This window comes from Epinephelus fuscoguttatus, linkage group LG18, assembly GCF_011397635.1.
Source record: "Epinephelus fuscoguttatus linkage group LG18, E.fuscoguttatus.final_Chr_v1".
NCBI lineage: Eukaryota > Metazoa > Chordata > Actinopteri > Perciformes > Serranidae > Epinephelus > Epinephelus fuscoguttatus.
Window position 1 is genome coordinate 16,778,046 of NC_064769.1, and position 20,474 is coordinate 16,798,519.

At 40.8% G+C, this 20,474-nt stretch overlaps 1 protein-coding gene across 4 annotated transcripts in view; it reads left to right on the forward strand.

Annotated features, from left to right (window-relative positions):
• The window catches only part of LOC125905619 (astrotactin-2-like), a 431,706-nt gene that overhangs the window by 217,294 nt on the left and 193,938 nt on the right, over positions 1–20,474 (forward strand). For all 4 annotated transcript variants that reach the window (XM_049603723.1, XM_049603724.1, XM_049603726.1 and 1 more), the window contains 3 exons: positions 9,509–9,593; positions 14,045–14,119; positions 20,226–20,363. In XM_049603723.1, coding sequence (XP_049459680.1) covers positions 9,509–9,593; positions 14,045–14,119; positions 20,226–20,363 — 298 coding nt within the window. The remainder of the gene's footprint in view (positions 1–9,508; positions 9,594–14,044; positions 14,120–20,225; positions 20,364–20,474) is intronic.

The window sequence follows — 20,474 nt, forward strand, 5'->3', positions numbered from 1 at the left end:
GAACAGAATGATATAAAAGCACACATAAAGGAATCCAGCTTATAAAAATAAATAAATCAATGAGCCACCAAATCAGCAACTGTTCCAAACTCATAACCAAGCAGATGGATAGCACTGATATGGCTCATGTCTCCCTAGAATCCCAATTTAACTCCAGCCAAATGCACACTGTAAATGTAAGAAGGAGTGCAGTTGCCATAGTGCATTAGCAGCTCAGTGAAGTTCAAGTTTAATGACCACACAGTCCCAACTCCCCATCCTCTGCCTGTGTGGTGTTTTTACTGCTGGCTTTATCTTTTTAAGAGACAGCTTCTTTTTTTATTAACTAATTCAGCACAACTCCTCCTCTTCCCACTTTTTTTTGTGGTACACTTACCTTTTGTCTGCTGCCTTTGAGCTTTCTAAAGAATAGCTACAGTAGGTTTAAGTTGCTCTCCTCAACCACAGCCTTCCTTTTAATGCGCCTTCACTGTATCTGAGCCAGGTTTTTATATGCAGAGAAACTGCCACACAAAACTGGTGCTTTGCAAGTTGTCTAAAGGTTAGTTAATCCAGCGGAATGTGTAATCAACCAGACACATCTCTACCCGTTAATTGCTTGATCCTCCCTTCAAGGCATTCGAATAAAGGAAAGAGACGCATTTCGCTGATTACTTGCAAGGTGTGTCTCAGAGTACACTGTGCTGAGATGAGGTGGAAAATACTTAGCGAACGTGTGTCCTTTTGCAGCCTGCAGGCCTTACACACATATGGCTGTACAATATACGGTATGTACTTACGTATAAGCTACATATCTAAATCAATTATCCATACTTAATTGAGTGTGATTACTCTTGTCTACCATTTGTTACAGTTGCCAGCATTGTTAATTACATTGTGTGGACTCACTTCTAAATGAGGAATGTCCAAAGTCGAAATAGCACAAACTTTATCTAATACAGGTGAAAAAAGGCAGTCTGTTACTGTGAATTAGAGTCTGGTTGCAAAATCACATTTGGATTATTAATTTTGGAAGATAGAATTATACTTTTCCAAGGAAAAAAAAAAGAAAGATATGCTGACTATTTGACACTGTCGCAACATCACAGGAGCCGAGATGAAACAGGAGGGGACAGGTTTGCTTTCTACTTGTGATCAAAGCGAAAACTAAAGCTTCCAGTTCACTGTGTTTCCAATTAGGACAGTTTAAGTTCCGTGCTGTTTTATTAGCACCCAATATCTCTTTTAAGAAAAGATAGAATCAAAGCAAAACATAACGTCTAGTATAGAATTGTTTTTGGGGACATGGTCTTATCATTCATACACAGTCAATTGTTTACACTCAATTACTTTCCATCCAAACAAGGTCAAAAACATTTTTCACTGCAGCAGGAATACTGATTTAGAATCAGCAAAACAAAGAGCAGACAGTAAAAAGAGATTAAAGGTATACTATTCAGAATTTCCCCACCAAAAAACAACTACGTATAGACACTTACAGAACTAATTCTTCTTAATTATCACCCACTGCACAACGTGATTTTGCCAAGTAGGACATGCGCCAGGATCAACATCTCACATCCCATTCCAGGACCATCAACATGAAGAAGTTATCCAGAATCATTGTGATGATGATGATGATGATGGTCCTGGATAAACCTAAGTAAATCTATCCAGAATCAACATGAAAAGAAGGAGGGAAAATGCATTACTAGCAGGAATTTGCAACTGAAAAAAATGCTATTACCCTTACTCTTTGTTACTGAACAACATTCTAGCCTACTGGCAGGCTTACTTGTTAACACAGCCAGCCTAGTCAGCAAAATAACTTGCTAACCCAGCAGTAGCTTGCATGTTTTTTGTTCAATTGTAGTACCTAAAAAAACAAAAACAAAAGTATTTTGAAAGAAGCACAGGAGCAGCACACTCATGATGTCAAAGGGCTGTGACTGGTTGATTGTAGTGTTGGTCCAGGAACGTGTGGGGATGTTGATCCAGGGGCATGTCCTACTTGGCAAAATCATGTTCTGCATGACCCACTAGCAGTGTGTGGTGGGATATTAATATACAGAGACCTTGCCCTCTGACTTAATAAAAAGATAGCGACCAGGTTCCAGATCGTAAGCAGGAACCATCCAAGCGATAGCTACAAAAATAGCAGACACAGAGCCTAAAAAACGCAAATAAAGCAAGGCAAAACACCAATGGAACGAAGCTTGTTCCAAAAGTGAGTCTGGGGTCAGCTTTTACATTTACAAGCAGTAACCGACAATACACGCGCAGTATACCTTTAACAGTACTTTCACACCAAAAGTGACCAGAGCTTCCAAAGCGGCGGAAGTCATTCATTTTCAGTGAGAGCCCGGTGACTTGGGCGACCTGGTCGTCAGCCATGTGTCATGGGCGACCAATGGGGCTCTGGAGGGGAGTTAAAACTCCTTTAACTTTATGGTAATGAGCTCTGACGCGGTTCGGCAGCAACCAGTCGGAAAGCTGACGTGCTTCGATGAAGCGGGTCCCAGAGAACAAGCCATGTAACTTTGGTTCCTACAGCACATTTGTTCTGACAGTGGTTATCGAGAGGTCGATTACTTGCGTTGGCGCCCACTCAGTCCTTTATAATGTGTCGCTGTTCGGTTTCAGAGACCAAAATAAAATGAATGAGGCTTGGAGCCGCGTCGTGGAGGTAGTTGGTTGGTCTGGTGAGTTTTAAAGTGTGCAGTGCTAGTTATAGAGGAGAGAATTGCAGGCTAATATTTGGTTTGAATGGGATGACGTATCTTTTCATTGACCAAACATAACTTTCTGTAGACCAACTATGAGCTTTTTGACTGGACAACAGCAAGCAGCAACTACGCTGCTTTCAAGCCAGTAGTCCCCTTTGCGGCTCCTTTAAATTGACAAGCATGATCGAACATTCAGTGATTCAAGTGATGAGCGACTAGAGCGACCAAAGCTGCCACAATTATTTGTGACAGTCATGCTTCTTGGGAGTCCGCGACAGACTTTGCCTCTTTGGAAGCTTCTGGTGTGAATGCACAGTAAGAATACTCATGTTCTGATATATGCATAATCTAGACTTGAAATAATATAACTCCATCTATATAATATGTGGAATAGAAGGAACATTTGCACATTTTTACCCTGATTTGCCGGCACAAATGATCGACTACGCCTCTGATCTGTAAAAGCAAAGACTCTGCTTTGATGCATCTGCTGCCTTTTCACTTTATCACCCTGAGGCAGGCCTAGGCCATGGGGAATAGACTTATCCCAACTGACTCTATGTTTGCTAAACACACTAGTTAAAGTGAAGATAAATGAAGTAAAAGTAACCTTTAATTTTGTTCTTTGGCACATCATGGTGAGGCTCTGTTATGGCTGGGCATGTGAAATATAGATAATATATAGAAAATACGATATAGAATATAATATCTGTTGAAAATATGACCATGATGGTATACATTCATGACATCCTGTATCATATGAAGACGCAGACTTAGCATTATTTTGTTTTGTTGGATAAACAATTTAGTTCCATGTAGACATTGCAAACATCCATATATGTCCTCACTGAAATGTGTTTGGGGCATCAAGGGGATGCATTACATGACAGAAAACAAGTGTAGCATTCAGATCTGTTACTGCCACTCGATTCTAGACTTTGCTTTGCCAGCAGTTTGTTCAACAGCATAGAAACTGGTAATTTAGGTATTGATTAACTTTTTTTTCATCTGCTGTGTATGAAATTTGTTGGCCATGTCCTATTAGATGTCTCCTCTTGAAACTGAGCAAAAGCTGAGTAAAACAGTTGTCAGCAGAAGGCACAGTCACTTGTCAGTGGTGCTTCTGGAAGCAGCCTGCTCCCAGCTCCCCTCTCCAATTAATCAGGGATGCAGTCAGGCATTTTCACCAGCAAATCAGAGTTTGCTATGCAAATCTTTCCCGCTGCATCTGTATGAATGAAAAAGCTCAAGTCAGGGTAGTATTGTTAGCCTCACCACTAACAGACTACTAATGAAAATGCCAATTCCAGCCTCTGACAGACCAAAAAGGGAAAGAAAAGAGAGAGAAACTTTCCTCCTTACCTCTCCGGCATGTAACTGGTAACATGTGACCTGACTGCACATGTACAAGATGGATTTTATTAAGCAGTGCCTCTGGCAGTCAGGAAGAATTAACTTTAACTAGGTTAAATGTGTATGCAAGGAGTAGCAGTGGGAAATGGAGGTGTGTGTGTGTGTGTGTGTGTGTGTATGTGTGTATGTGTGTATGTGTGCTTCTGTGTTTTTGCAACACGAACAGAATACGTGTTTGTGTGCCTGGGAGTATGAAATCAAAGGAGACTGTCTTCTCAAGAAAAACGACAGCATCAGTCATTTCAGCAAATGCCCCAAAAGCAGAATGTGTTGACACTCAAGTGACAAAGCCCTCTAGTGGCTGCAGGGATTATGACTCTTCTTCTCTTGGGAGCAAAGGAGGAAGTAGTGTGACGTTGTTACAGAGCCACAAAGTCGACAAGGGGAAGCAATAAATTGTTGGACTTGAGCACGGGAGACCGCTGTTTGATTCTCATTTCGAATCAACAGTCAAAGTTGATTTCCTTTACCCACAGTCGTTGCCTTTCCCTAACCTTAAAGATCCAGTGTGTAGAATATAGCCACATTTAGTGGTGAGGCAGTAGAACTAAAACATCTCCTGTGTGCCAAGCATGTAGAACTACGGTGGCTGATGCTAAAATGCAAATGGCCCTATCTAGAGTCAGTGTTTGATTTGTTGGCTCTGGGCTACTGTAGACGGACTCCATTGACGAGGTCTCGCTTCCTATGTAGGTATAAAAGGCTTATTCTAATGTAACAAAAACACAACAATTCTTATTTTCATGGTGATTATACATGAATGAAAACATAACTGGGAATTATATATACGATTTCTGCCAATAGATGCCACTAAAGAGACCAATAGTCGTCATTTAGGGCTATTAGTCGACTAGTTGCCTGCATGTTTACGATATTATTTTAATTATATAATTCTATATTCTGGGCGCAGCAAAACAAAGGTTTGAGTTCAAGGTGTGAGAAAGAATAGTATCAGTAACATTGTTAACACTGTGCTACATTACAGAGAAATACAAAACCGTACTAATGAACCTTCATTAATATAGGCCAATATTTTATCTACAAGTGCATGTCACACACTGAGCGAGCTGCCTGTTAATGATGCTGTCGGCAAAGTAGTAATGATTGTGCCAAGTGGCTAACAGGCATGTAGCTTTTTACATGTTTCAAATGATACGTTATGTTTGTAGTCGACCAATGAAGATGAGTTTACATATCACCTTGGGTTCGTCCTTCACCTTCTCAAAATGATCCCACACTTTGGATCTCCTTTACGACATGTTATTAGCTAGCCTGTGGAATAACCACAGGTACTGGCAGTGTAAATTAGTGTGACTTCCTGTCTGACTGCTGAGTGTGGCCACTTCCTGGGCTGTCTATTCAAATTAAATTCCCACATGGTCCAGTCATATAGGTTTTGATTTATTTTGACAAAGCACAACTCTTAATAGTGTTTCACCTTCTTTTTTTTTTCTTTTTTTTTCTGCAACCAATGAAATCTTGCCGTCTAATGATCTTTTTGGTCAACTGATGTTTGGTCTACTATTAGGGGCAGCCCTTCTACTAGCATATTAGGCTACGTTGTTATAAAAGTAGTCAACATTGACTTCAGGACGCAAACATCAGTCTCCTTGGTGAAAGTCCTGTGTTTGTTTGACTCACCCACCACTTCTCCTGCCCACCCTATAGGGGCTTCTTCGATACAACATTACACAGACTTGGACACTTCACTTCATGTTACTTCCTCCTCTGCTCTTCTAATAATTACTGTGCTAGAAGGCTCCACCTTACAATAAACCTCAGTATGAGTTGTAATAGGCTGCTGGCACGGCACAGTCAACCAATGTGGTTGTTTTTTTTCTGTCAGTGGGCTGGTCTTTTGCCAAACTTAACCAAATCTTACCATATGGGTATAGAACATACAATAATTTCATCTTTATTTTTGAAATAGCAGTTTGAAAATGCTTTCAAAGGTACTGCCGAACATTGTCTTCCTGCCAATGTGAATGAAGTGGAGGACTTTTTGAAATACGACGACTCATGAAATGGTTCACTATTGTGACTATCCTTTTTTATTTGTCCCAGACTCTGAGGAGATTTATTGTTATACACAGAAAGGAAAGTTCTTTGATCAAATCATGAAAATAAATTCTCATCATGGATGCAAACATCATCCCTGCAAGCTGCTCTTCATTCATCTTCCATTCAAAAGCCTATTTGAATGTCATTAATGTTTACTTGAGCCCACATTTTAAAGGGGAGCCATTTCAAGAGCTTTTGCTCCTCATTTAGTGAGGGCACATGAAATAGCTACAAGCAAATAAAAACATGTTTGTTGCTGCTCTTTGACTGAATCCTGGTGGTGCATCACTCTGTCAGTGAGTCTTAAGCCTATAAACTCAGCCACTAAATTATTAAGCACAAGGTGATAAAATGTGAATGATGTTGCCGGGGTGGCCATTACACATTTTTCCAGTGTTATGCCTCCATATAGGTCAACAGAAAGCAGTCAGTAGTATTTATTTTGGGACCGCTGCTAATAGAAAAGTGGGTAGAGCTATCTATGACTTAACAGTTCACAAATGCATCCATCCACTTAAAAGGTATTACACATGCAGTGGATTCTGAATGTTTTATTTGCAGTACATCTTTGTGAAACTAATAGAATTGTCCCACATAAGATAAAGCAAATACATGTGTGTACTTGATATATATATATATATATATATCATGTATATATATATATATATATATATATATATATATATATATCATGTATATATATATATATATATATATATATATATATATATATATATATCATGTATATATATATGTATATATATATATCGTGTGTATATATATATATATATATATATATATATATATATATATATATATGCGCATAACTTATGTAAGTCACAGGAGAAAGACAGCGATGTTTTGGCTGGACAATTCCTGTTTATCGGAATCAAATTACACACATAATTCAAGTTACATACTTTTTACAGTGTTCAGATGTTAGATAAAGTCGACAATTCAAAACTATAAAATAAGTTAGCGTCCACCTATTTTATTTTTGTATTTTTTTTGTTGCGATATTTTTCTAACATCAAGTTTTCCATGTATTGTTACATGCTCTGCCTATAGATATAGGAGTAAGATCCGCCATGCTTCCAAGATGTCCTTCTGTTGATTTAATGGTTAAGTGCTTCACTTAAAGCTATCGAAGCTATCTAAAGAAGGAATGCATCACCTTTCCAAAAATTCACACACTGTGCCAAACCAAAGCTGCTGTGCTGTTGTCTGAGTGTTTCTGCTCGTTCTGCAGTGGGAGCTGTCCAGCCAACTGAGCAGAGCAGAGAGGAGATTTTGTACCGAGACACAAAATGCTCAAGGACAAAAATACCTCAGTGATTATAATAGAGACTTATAGGGATACAGGTAGCAAACCCAGTCACTTTTTGTCAGATTCTAGCCAGCAGAATCAATGTCACTGATTCCAGGGAGTACCAGTGTGTGTGCAAATAAGAAAATGTTTAAATGACAGTGCTGGCAACTGTTGACCTCTGTTGTTAAGCCTTTACACATAATAAAATGCAGTATGCAGTCATGTTGTTTTACGTACACGTCAGGGCCCTTAACTTAAAGGGATAGTTCATTCAAAACTAAAAGTACATATTTTCCTTCTTACCTATGGTCCTATTTATCAGTTGAGATTGTTTTGGCGTGAGTGCAGAGTGTTGGAGGTATCTGTCATAGAGATGTCTGCGTTTTCTCAAATATAATGGAACAAAATGGCGCTTGGCTTGTGGTTCTCCAAGACAGAAAAAAAAAGAATTCAGTCAGGAACACTTTAGTCAAAGAAAAATTAATTTCCATTTGCAGTTTTATATTTGGTGATATGGTTCTGTTCTGGTACCGCTCTGCCTTTCCTAGGCCTAAACAGAAAGCCTCTTCCACAAGCCTATGTGGAAAGCCTTAAAGCAGAGATAGCAAACCCAGCCCTTCCATGCGCCTACAAGGAAAGCCTAAGGGGCTGTACACATGCTACGTCTTTAACCGCACGGAAAACACAATTTTGGGCACTGGGTGCTACTTTTGTGTCTTTTTGAGCCAGCTTTCAAGAGCGCAGTGGCAGGTCGCACCTGAGGTTGCTAAGCAACCTTAACAAGCAGCGTATCACAGCCTATTTACCTGAAATCCTGAGTGCAGAGCTCATCTTCTTCCAGGTGCTGTTTATAAGTCTGCCGATATATCATCCATGGGACAGATGAAAAGCTCTGACAGCCCTGCACCAAAATGATCAACTTTTCTAGATTTAACACAGACTGACATATACGAAAGAAGAGAAAGACATTTGTCGGCTGTGGTTGGTTGTTTCTCGTCACATGACATGCAGAGCGTACTGGTGCATTCCAAAAGTTGAACTGTTTATCTCGGGGAGGAGCCATTGCGCCCTGAAAAATGGGCACTCGGGAACACACGCATGCCATGACAGCATCGCTCTGGTGTTTGAGTGCGCCTGCTGCACATCCACACTGAAAACAATGAATTTTAGGGTGCAAAAAACGCTGCTTGTGTATGACCCCCATGGCAGAGAGAGCAAACCTCCCTGCCCTTCCATGCACCTACATGGAAAGCCTAAGGCAGGGGAGCAGCAGCAAAGACCCCCCAGAAACAGAATAGAGCCAGCATCTATGACAAACAGAAATGACATTGATAAGTCAGACACAACATGAAATGGAGGAGCTGGGGTGGAGGCGGGTTACAAAGTGGCTTGCAGAGGAAGCAGCAACAGTGGGCAGGCCAGTGCAGTTTGAAAAGGATACCTATTGTTTGCATAGAAAGGAATCATGTGATCTATCAGCTGACTGACTGACTATTTTTTGGTGCTTTGAGCACCACAAGCTGAGCGCCATCTAGCTCCATTATATTTGAGAGAAGGCAGACATCTCTGTGACCAATATTTCCAACACTCTGCACACCAAAATAATCTAGACTGATAAACTGCACTACAGTTAAGAGGAAAAATATGTTTTTGATTTGAGGGCGAAATGTCCCTTTTACCAATAGAGCTTATATCGACAGTACTCTGAGAGCAAAGTCATAGTGGAAACATGCAATTTCATCCTGATGGTAACAGAGAATCTTGATGTAGAATGATTGCTAATAATTTTCATAAAATATTCCAGGGAATAGCTCAGCTAATCATACTGGTGTCACTGTAAATCGATTCCATTTTTGTTCGCTGGAGAAATTTAGCTGGAAAATGAGGTAGCATGGCAACCGCTTATTTGATACATCTCTAATGAATGAGCTGGTCAGGGTCACTTACATGGTAATTTATTCAGCTACTGAGGATAAATAAATATCTGCCACTGTGCCCCTTCTTGTTCTCTTTGTCACAGGAGAATGCAGCTGTCATGAGGGTTATTCTCCCGATCCTGTCCATAAACACCTCTGTGTTCGCAGCGACTGGGGTCGAAACGAAGGGTAAGTCCTGTCTGCTCTCTCCACTCATATCTGAAAAAAACTCACTTGTACTTAAACGACCTTACGGCTAGTTTTGCAGTCCCTACTCCCAGCTGCATTAGCGCACCATATTAACTTTACATAAAATAAAGGTGAATTATTCGCTGTGATGGATTAGCTATGTGGAGCAAGTTTCAAGTCCTTGCAAGTTGATCTCTAGAGTATTAAAATGAATGGAAACCCAGGGAGAAAATCAATCTAATAACGTCCTGTATGCTTTCAAAAATGGTCACTAGTAATGTAAAATATAAGCAATTTGCAGTTAATGGGCTAAAACATGCAAATGTACCTGTATGGTCTTTTAACTTGAGGAAGCAGACTTTGAAGAGGTAATCAGAAGTGCAGCTAGAAGGCGGGGAAGGTAGGAGGGAAGGTATAGTGTGCAGTGAAACAAAACAGCACAGGAGGGAAGAGAGTGAAAGCGAGAAAGAGAGATAAATCATGAACACACACACACAAAGAGACAAATGGTAGAAATTGACAGGATAGGGTGGGAAAAGTAAGTCAAATGAGCCCTCTGTCTGACTCTGACCCTGTTTGACAATTAGCTGGCTTGCCCAATCATTGATTCATTTAAAAGGTCCCACATTGTTATTCAGCTCCACCTGTCATCTGCTGGATTCAGTCCAGCCGCAGATCAGATTTCCATTCACAGTTTTGTCAGAGTAGCAGCTGCCAGGGCGTAATCTTATCCATATGAAAACACAGTCTTTGATCAAGCAATGTTAGTTTTGACCTTGTGTTTTAATTTTCGGGTGTATTGTATCATATACACTCTGTCGAGTGTTTCAATTACGACTGCAGCATCTCTATTAATAAAAAAGCATAACGTTCAGTAGGTGATTTGAGAGGAGATGAGGGAGGAGAGTATCCCCCATGATAACCTGCCATCTCTTTCTATCTCCAGACTCAGACCTATAACTAATAAATTATTGAGAATTATTCAGTGTTGAAGGAGCATTTCTATTTTAAAGGGATACTTTGCCAATTTTCGACCAGCTTTCTATCAAAACAGTGTGGGTAGTATGTGTACGTGAACTGTGGTAAACTTCCCTCCATCTAACCAGTGCCTAGGTATCCGAAACGTCAGGCTGTACTTCTGGGCCCGTATTCACAAAGAATCCTAAGACTAAAAGTAGCTCTTAGTGACGTCATTCTAAGGAAAAATCTTAGAATTCCTCAAATTTTAAGATTTTTCTTAGAATTTTCCCTTGGTAAGATAAAAGTTATTCACAAAGCATCTTAGGCCTTAAGAGAGCTCCTAAGGTGAAAAACTGTTAAGAGGAGGGAGGAGGACTTTTAAGAAGCCTAAGAGTGTCTTAAACAGAGAAGATGGCGGAAAGACAGAGAGGTATTCTCCGTATATTGAACAACAGTGATTTAATAAGACGCTACCGGCTTGATCGTGCAGAGATAATGTTTGTGGCTGACCTCATCAGGGATGAGCTTACTTTTTCCACCCAGCGTAGTAACGCAATAACTCCTGAGATGAAGGTCATCACAACATTGCGATGCCTGGCTACGGGGAAAATGCAGCAGTGTGTAGCAGTGATGATTTGGGTCTGTCACAACCCTCTGTCAGCAGAGTGGTCAGTCAGACCATTAGGCTACAGCGCTTTAACAGCCTTGTATTGCTGCAATCTCCGCTCTCGCTTTGGATTGCAGCACGTAGGAGCTCTTCTCACACTCATCGCTTGTGCGTAAAAGGAGAGGGAACGAGGCATTGATTTGTCGGGCAATGCGCTCCCAGGTCTGCCTCTTCCCTTGTGCCGTGATCCCAGGACCGAATTTCCCTCTTAAAACTCCGTTGTTCTCCTCCACAAGCGTTGCCAACAGCAGGCACTGCTGTTCTGTCCAGTTCGGCTTTCTCGTTCTTTTTTTCTCCATTTCGTTCCGCTTTTTACAAGGAGGCCAGCAATCACAGTAACTGCTGACAGCTGAGTCTGTGTCCACCATTAATATCAAATAGATAGTAGTAAAGTAGTAAAATTACCAGCATGGCGAGTAAACATAACAATAACCAAATCAATAGGCTATAATAATCGGCATGTGAATGAGGTACGTTCAAACATTTTGAAGCTGTGTAACAATTAATTTAATTTTGCTGAGTTTCATCATCATGACATAAAATTATTTTCACGATTACACATTTCTTAATACAGTCTAAGTTCTATGATGGTCGATTTCACTGTCCATTCATTACTATGAGCGCATTTTTTTTTTGTAACAACCAATCACAGCTTTTAGAAGACTGCGTCATACCTAGCAACGGGGTCAACCACACCACCTCACTAAGATAGAAGCTTCTGTCCCCTCCTTGCTCAGAGTTGCTCTCAGAAACTTCCTGAATCACTCTTCAGCTAAGATTCCTTGCTAGGAATTTTTAGGCTAAGTTAGGAGCTCTCTGAGAGGACTCTGAGAATCTTTGTGAATACGGGCCCTGCATTTTCTTATTGGCCGCCACCCATGCCGCCACCACAGACGCATAAGCCCTATTTTCACCAAACTCTTTCAGTATGGTACCTTTGGAACCAAAAGTAACCCTTCAGACACCCTAGTGTTTCTACCGCCAACAGTACTCTTAAATGTGGGCGGGGTTGTTTTCACACACTGCTTTGTCCAGCACTCACTGTATTTCCTCATCACCGGTGACACAGATGGAAGTCACCATCTTGTTTTTCGTCCACAGGGCAGGGTTGCACGCCAACATTTCCAGAACAAAATAAAACAGGCTGCAGTGAGAGTCTCTCTTGATGGGATATTTAAAAATAGCAGGTTTGTGCATTTAGTCCTTCTAAGGCAAGCTCTGGAGTTTGGTGTTGCCGGATCCCACAGGAACGATGCTCTGCAAAGCTTGTTTTTCTCCGAGTGAGGATTGGGATATATGCCATCCTGGTTGAAATTAAGACAGTAAGCTTGAAGGTCCATTCATTACTAAAAATGTTTGTCATAAAAACTTAAGTAATTGTCAAAGTTGTCACAGTGAAATTTAAGGTGTTCTGATGGATTCACATCATCAACTCGTACATTGAGTAACATTACAAGTTACCGTTCCGCCTTAAAAGTTGCCGGCAGTTGGCCCTGTGAATTAAGTTATTTTTTCTCTGACTCTGGCAGCAAAACATCCTTTCATTTTATAGTTATAGTCTACTAATAATACTCTCCATCGTATGAACAGTGGTTACATGAGCCTCAAAACCAGCCTCAACTCGTTAGTATCAGATCTGTGTGCTAGGTACCCCAACAGAGAGGTGACCAAAAATGGGGACGGTACGGAACGGTTCCATTGGTACCATCCTGAACTTTTCACAATGGAAACAGAAAAAAAAGCGTACTGAACTGAACTGCACCGTACCATACATCTCAGTGGAAACAGGGCTATAGAATATAGGAGCAGATCAAGAGATGGACCTGACCTTCTCTCTCTCTCAAATTGGGACTGAAATCTGGTTCAATGGTTCAACTCTGCAGTGCTGGTCAAAAATAAACCAAGATTATGCTACTGAGTTGCCTATTTTCTCCTCAGATGTTTTCAGAATCATGTTTAAGCTCACTGTTTAACTGACTATGAGGTTGTTTCTTGCCAGCTGGCCGCTATTGTTTCAAACTAATGTGTTTGCATTACGTCACCCACCAGTGGGAGCATTTAATGGTTCTGGTTCTGTAGCACCACTTTCAAAAGTTCTTGCATCTTTCTATTGCACAGACCTCCTAGTTTTATTAAAAGGCCCTTTTTTTTAGCAGTGAAGTACTCCTTAACCTAGAGCAGGATTTTGTAGCACTGGTTTATTGACCAGGAAACATTGCATGTGTTGAATCATCCCCTATGATGCAACTTGGCCAATCAAATTTGTGCACTCCGATAAGCATTGCAACTCTAGTGAGTGAAATACACACATACAGGGGAGAGATGAGATGAGAGACAACAGTGGGAGAAATAAGGGAGTCAGAGAAAAGTAATTTCACGTGGCATGCTCTAAGGAGAGAAAAGTAGATAGTGAAAACAGAGCTTTGAATCAAGAATGGATAGGCTCTTTCATGTTCATTTTCCCCGCGGGCAGTTCAAAACCAGTATGCATTAAACATATGAAACATCATATGTTTCAAGAAGGTAGTGATTATTATAAGCGGCATTGTGAAGTGAACAATGAGACAAAGGATAGAGCATCTTCTGAGCAAACATACCCACTCAAATTTGAACTGAGGGCACAGAAAATTAGAAGATTTTATCAATCAATTTATTTGTCACATTAGAATATTCAAGGTGTGTTGAAAACATCAACAAATCGCCTACTGATTATAATCACCCAGTCTTTTTTAATATCATTTTAATTATAGAAGTTGTTCCTGACATAAAAATGTTTACATATTTTTCTTCTTTGATATGGTGTTCCCTCCTCTCTGTCGTCAAGTCCTTGGCCATACGCTAATCTGGAGAAAGGCTATGACCTCGTTACAGGAGAGCAGGCCCCGGAGAGGATCTTCAGGTGAGTCCTTCACTTCTGGTGCATCTCCTGAGTGCATGACTTCCACTGGCCATCTGTGACTCTGTGGACACACAATGGAATGATGGTGTGTTCTCGGCTTGTGTTTGTGCGTTTGTGTGTGTGTGCATGTGTGTGACGGAGCATACAGATGAGCAGATACACACAGACACAGTCGGATGGACACAGAAAAACACCTTGTGAAGGGGTGAAGTCTTACCCATGGGTGCTTGTGTGGAGGAGTAGCCCAGGGGCCAGTCCTGGATGGACTCATTTCAAATGCTTTTACTGCCATTTTTGTTACACTTCTCATTCTTGATGGGGTCATTGTGTCTGACATTTTTCAAGATGTGTAGGGCTCAAAGGACCCATTCAGTGTCACTGTGGTGTTTTTATTTTATTCTCTCCTTTTTTAAATAGCTCAGATCAACCTGACCTAGTGCATTACATGCGCTTTCAGGCAAAGGCTCAAAAACACTCGATCATGTTAATGATGAGTATCAAGCTTTGATAGTCCTTCCAACACAGATCACTAAACTTTAACAAAAAAATGTATTACTGTGAGCAACAGCCATGATTGTAATCACTATCTTAATACACATTTTAAAAAGTATTCCTGATTTTTGTAAATCTTATATATTATTACTCAGTTCAAAGTGTGCTTTATGACTTGTTTAGGACTTGTAACCAGGCCATGATGTGTCCTCTGCCATAAAAATGCCCTCCAATGAATGATTACAGAAAGGTAAAATCAAAGCCTGACTGAAGAAATTACTGCACGTTATTGAATCATAAGGGTCAAATCATGAGTGAACACATAATTTTCTTCTTCATTTATTCATTCGATTATTAGGGCTACTTTAATCAAATATTGGTCAAATTGTGTGCAGAACTGATGCACTGGTGTATGGTTGTCAACTCTCAGTTTTACAGTCATACCTAATTTATGTAATTCCAGGGCTGTTTGGAACCATAGCATTCAGAAATATTAAAATACACCATTTTGCCAAAATTTGGCGTAGCTTTGCAGCGTTATTTGTAGGGCTGTAGTCAACCAAAGAAAATCTTGGTCGACTGAAGTCGTACATAATCTTCAACTAATCGATTAGTTGTGGGGAAAAAAAAATCTGCAAACTATTTTTACTTCTGCGGTGGTGTGTCTGTGTCCCTCTGCAGTTACACCTCCAAAACACTAGTTGGCGGTGGAGGACTGTGTTAAAAGCTGTAAAGTTTAGTTGATTCAAAACACACATTAAATATGGCTTAATAGAGACAATTTCAAACGCAAGTACGCAAATTGGCTTCACTATAAATCTCACAATTGACAGACAAACACTTGTCTTTATCTGGACACATTTTCCCCACCAGTACAACAAGCTGACGTTATTAGCACAAGTCTATGGCATTTTACATTGTATAGATTAGCCTAGCGTCTAGCGATCTTCTTCTCATATAAAACCAGGGACAACAGCAACATTTAACAAAGGTAACGGTACATAATTTGGCTCCATTACGACTCACAAAATTCACCGACAAAACAACTGTCTTATACTAAACACATTTTCCAAACAAATACAACATGCTAACATTATTAGCGCCAGCCTATGGCATTTTACATTGTATATATTAGCCTAGCGACGAGCCGAGATTTTCTCTGCTCATATGAAGCCAGGATAAATCCCAAAGTATAAATCCCTGAAGGACAGATCACACACAAGACTAATAATGCTATTTTACTGGAGGCTTCATTGTCTTCACAATTTATTGTTTCGTATCTGTGAAATACAATTAAATACATGCTTCATTTCCACTGAGGGAAATGGTGTCAGTATACAGAAACTGACAGGAGGTCTGCGTCACTGCGACGCTGAGGAAATAATGGATTAATCCTGGAAAGCTATTGATGTAGCACTTTTCTCCTCATGAAAGTAACACAGTGATTATTCGACCAATGAGAATTTGGTCGGACGAGAGCATATCGACCAATTAATCGATCAGTCGACCAGGAGATTACAGCCCTAGTTATTTGACCCCCTTTCCGACAAGATAGGTTAATGATTGGTACCAATCGATGCCTTAGGTCCTCTGGTTTAATACGATACCCGTGTCTTCACTATAGCTTTAAATTAGCTCTTGTTCTATGTGTACCCTGGCTTTTTCTTTAGGAGCCCCTGCATTTTGGTGAGGCATTCTGACTTAAGGCTAGTTCACATTACATAATTTTCACCCTGATTTTGCATCGCGGAGACTATCGGATTTTTTTTTTGAGTGTTCATACCTGGCAATGTGTGTTTCTGTCAGCGGGAGTCTCGCCCGTTACAACCTGTGTGTGCACACCACAAGATTTCTCCACCGAGCCCTCGCCGACAGAGCCCCAGATAACGCAGTGACGTCACAAAACTTGGAGACGACCCATCGTAAAAGCATGGATATTCTTCGCAGTGTTGAATCAGATCTGGCTCCAGGGCCTGGGTCCAAACACTCCGCGCTCCCTGGGATCCTGTGGACACCGCCAGTGTTGTTGAGGCTTGCCGGCTTGTCAGTGTTGCCAGATCATGGGAGAGAAACAAGCAACCAGGGCCATGGAAACAAGCCCAAAAGAAGCAACGGATATAGAAAGGCGACGTTTAGAGAGCAAGCCCAAATAAGCAACTTCACTTTAGAAACAAGCCCAAAAAATGCAACCTGACTACTAATATTTGTAAGCAACTTTACAAAAAAACAAGCCCAAAGTTGCAGCTAATAAGCAGACCTGGCAACCCTGCGGCTTGTCCTCCTCACATTTCACATCCTCCTGCGTGCTGACTTGGGACATATCCCGCCTCTCATTGGCTGATGCTCTTCGTCAGTGGTGTCAGACCTCTCCAGTTTTCTAGCATGCCAGATATCCAGTCCCAGTCACAGACGAGGGGGCGACTTGCTCATAGGCTTGTTCACACATGAGGACTCGTCATTTCACAATACTTGCGGGGGACGGGAGTATCAGGTGGATGTTGAAATGTGTTTTAATGATAAATATACATTTATTTAGCATGTAAATACATACAACTTTGTATTGTCAGTGATACGAGTCAATAAGTACATTCTTGCACTTGATCCTATTAAGGGTCAACCATAGACCTTTTCATGGACCACCCTCGGGTTTGGGCCAGGGCTTTCTGTACCCTTTGACCCCCCTGATGGCAGGCTGCTTGTGACTTGCAAAACAATTACTTGGTCAGCCTCTGAGCAATGCAGTATTACTTGGTTAAGGAAATTACAGTAAAACATTGCCTTGTAACCCGAACCACTCTATAAGCATACAGCCTTTTTGTCTATGCACCATTCATAAGTTGATGTGAACAGTTCCTAATTTAGGTCTATTAAGCTGTGTAACTTAAGCAAGTTAAAGAACAGCTTTTGATTTTGCCAAATCTACATTGATTTCACACCCACTGCCCCCCCCCCTCCAGTGTGTTGGCAGGAAGAGTTCTTTGTCACAATAATCTGCTCTTCACACTGACCTTGCTTCTCTGCGTGAGTCCACTCGAAGGAATGAGGTAATCCACAATCTTTGTTCAGCACAAAAGCACTTTTCGTCTTTTAAATGTCCACTGTCAGTTGAAAGCACTACAGTATGTTGGAGATGGGACTTGGATGGCTCCGGCGTAGAGATTGTAAGAGAAGAAAGATGATAGGACAGCTACATACACACACACGCAGTTGCAGAGCAGACATACTTTCAGCCATGTACACACTCATACAGATAGCAGACAAAGTGAGTAAAGCTGCAGCTACCAAGTAAAAACCCTTACTGGGTTCCTGTTGGAAGGGGTCTATATCAGTGCGGTGCAGGGAAGGATAGGAGAAAAGACTGCATTGCTCTTCCGTTTGACACCATTAGAGTCAGTAACAGGGATTGGTTTCACAGATGGGGATCTTTGCAGGGAACCAGAGCCGTCTCTCACTTTTTTCCTTGATGCGAGGAACAATGAGAAATTAGCATCTTGTGATGTGAATGATTGGTTAGATGAAAATGTAATGGATTTAATGTAGTTATTTAAATGTTAATAATGAACATTTTGAAGTCAAATTTGGTTTGAATTGTCAGATAGGGAATGAAGGTCAGAATGAGTGTAATGCATTCAGATTCTCTGATTATAATTAATGAACTGGCAGCCGCCTTTTGAATAAGTTGAAGGTTTTCAATGCTGAAGTTTGGCAGTCCAGATTACAGGGTGTTCCAGTAATCAGGTCGCGTATATACAAAGACATGTTTGACAGTATGGATGTCAGCAATATTTAACAATGGGTAAACTTACATAATGTTGTGAAGGTGAAAACAATGCTTTCTTTCCATGTCGTCCATGAATTCAAATGCGAGTTTGATCACATGTAATTCAACGCTTTTTGACATGCAACACCACTCATGCGTGGTTTCTTCAGACTTCCAGGAATGTGCGATATTGTTGCCCACCTGCTAAGATACATTAAAAAGCGCATGGTGCAAAGCACAGACATATTCTGTTCTATTCGCGAGGCCTTGCCAGGTGTTTCTATTCCCGAGCGACAAGTCTAGCCTCCCCCCCATTGTGTCCTCCTGAGGATATTAATCTTCACTCGGTAGAAACATCCCAGGCAAAGCCAAATTATTTTTACACCATCATGAACAGTGGTCATCAGCACACATGTCACACGAAGCACTGTGCCACAGAGCATATTACATTTAAAGAGACAGGAAATAAGTAGTTACAAAAAAAGCCAGGCCACCCCAGTTACTTCTAATGTATTCCTCCAAGTCCAATTCTGCTTCCAACTGTGTTGACGTACTGCATGTGAATACCAAATTGCCACATAGGAATGATTTTATAAACCAGCAATTATTCACTAGTAGGCCAAACAAGTTTCCTTTAATGCACATAAAGGTGCATATGTTGTCTTTATAGCCACTATAGCTAGAGTTTTGGCTGTTAATGGATTCTTAGTTGCAGCACATATGAAAAACATGTTTTGGTTTCAAATTAAAAACCTTTGAAGGGGCTCTATGTCCAGTTCTCTGGAAATGGAGGTGCCTGAGCCGGCAGCTAGCAGCTAACTGTGCTAATTCCATAAACAGCGCTAAACAACAACAAGAGTGCCGACAGAGCTAACAGTGATAACCAGGGGGAGCAAAAATACGATATCAGTGGTAACCCCCATATGAGTGCAGTCTATGAGCTAGCCAGTGGGATACACACATGCACTTACATGCACACGCAGCTGAACCAGCTCTCCACAAAAAAAAACACAGAAGAGCTTGGATTACAGCACACACAGGACGCCATTACTCCACTCTTAAAATAACAGCCGGCTGTGGCTCTGAGGTAGATCGGCTGTGGCTCACAGCCACTACACCATAATAGAGGTAGATTGGTTGCCCACCAACCAGAAGATCAGTGGCTTGATCCCTGGCTCCTCCAGTCCACATGACGAAGTATTCTTGGCCAAGATATTTAACCCCAAATTGCTCCCAATGGCTGTTTCATCTGTGCCTGAGAGCATGTGAATGGTTACTAAGTACAGTATGGTGGCCTGTGTGTATGAATGATTCAGTAAAAGCGCTTTGAGTGGTCAGAAGACTAGAAAGGTGCTTTAAGCTTGTGTAGTGATCACTTCAATATGAATTACATGATTCAGAAATATATTTGTATATTAATTTCAGTCTTGAATATCACACAATATGTTGAATTTTCAAGAAATATGTCCAGAAGAGAAATGTTCCAGACTCTTATCTATTGTGTCTTACTCTAGTATCACCCATCCTTGCCGTACCTGGACATTCCCATTACCCAGAATGCATGGAATGAATGAAAGGATGACTATACTGTCCATTGTATGTGGTACCTATCATATATAAAATGATACACTGTGCCAGCAATAAAAAAAAAAAAAAAAACCCACAAAACAAAAAACTTGCTATCTTTCTGTCAGGCTTTCATCAACTGTTTACAACAGTTTTCATTGTGCTCATTCCTGTGATAGTATTTTTGCTTGTCCATGTATATACTGTAGTGTACAATACATGTGTAATAACAAAATGTCATTTTTTATGTTTGATTGACATTCCTGTCTTGTGTTTGTGCTAACACAGATCATTCTACAGTCTGGGCCAAGGGTTGTGGCTGCCAGTCAGCAAGAGCTTTGTTGTGCCACCGGTGGAGCTGTCCATCAACCCCATCGCCAGCTGTAAGACGGACGTGCTGGTTACTGAAGATCCAGGAGAGGTCAGGTCAGTCTGACTCAGCTCAGAGCTCCACTCTCTTACTGAAAGAGAAACTGTGTGAAATGGTTTCTTTTCTCTCCCATGAATAGCCCCATAGATACAGATACATTTCTTTGT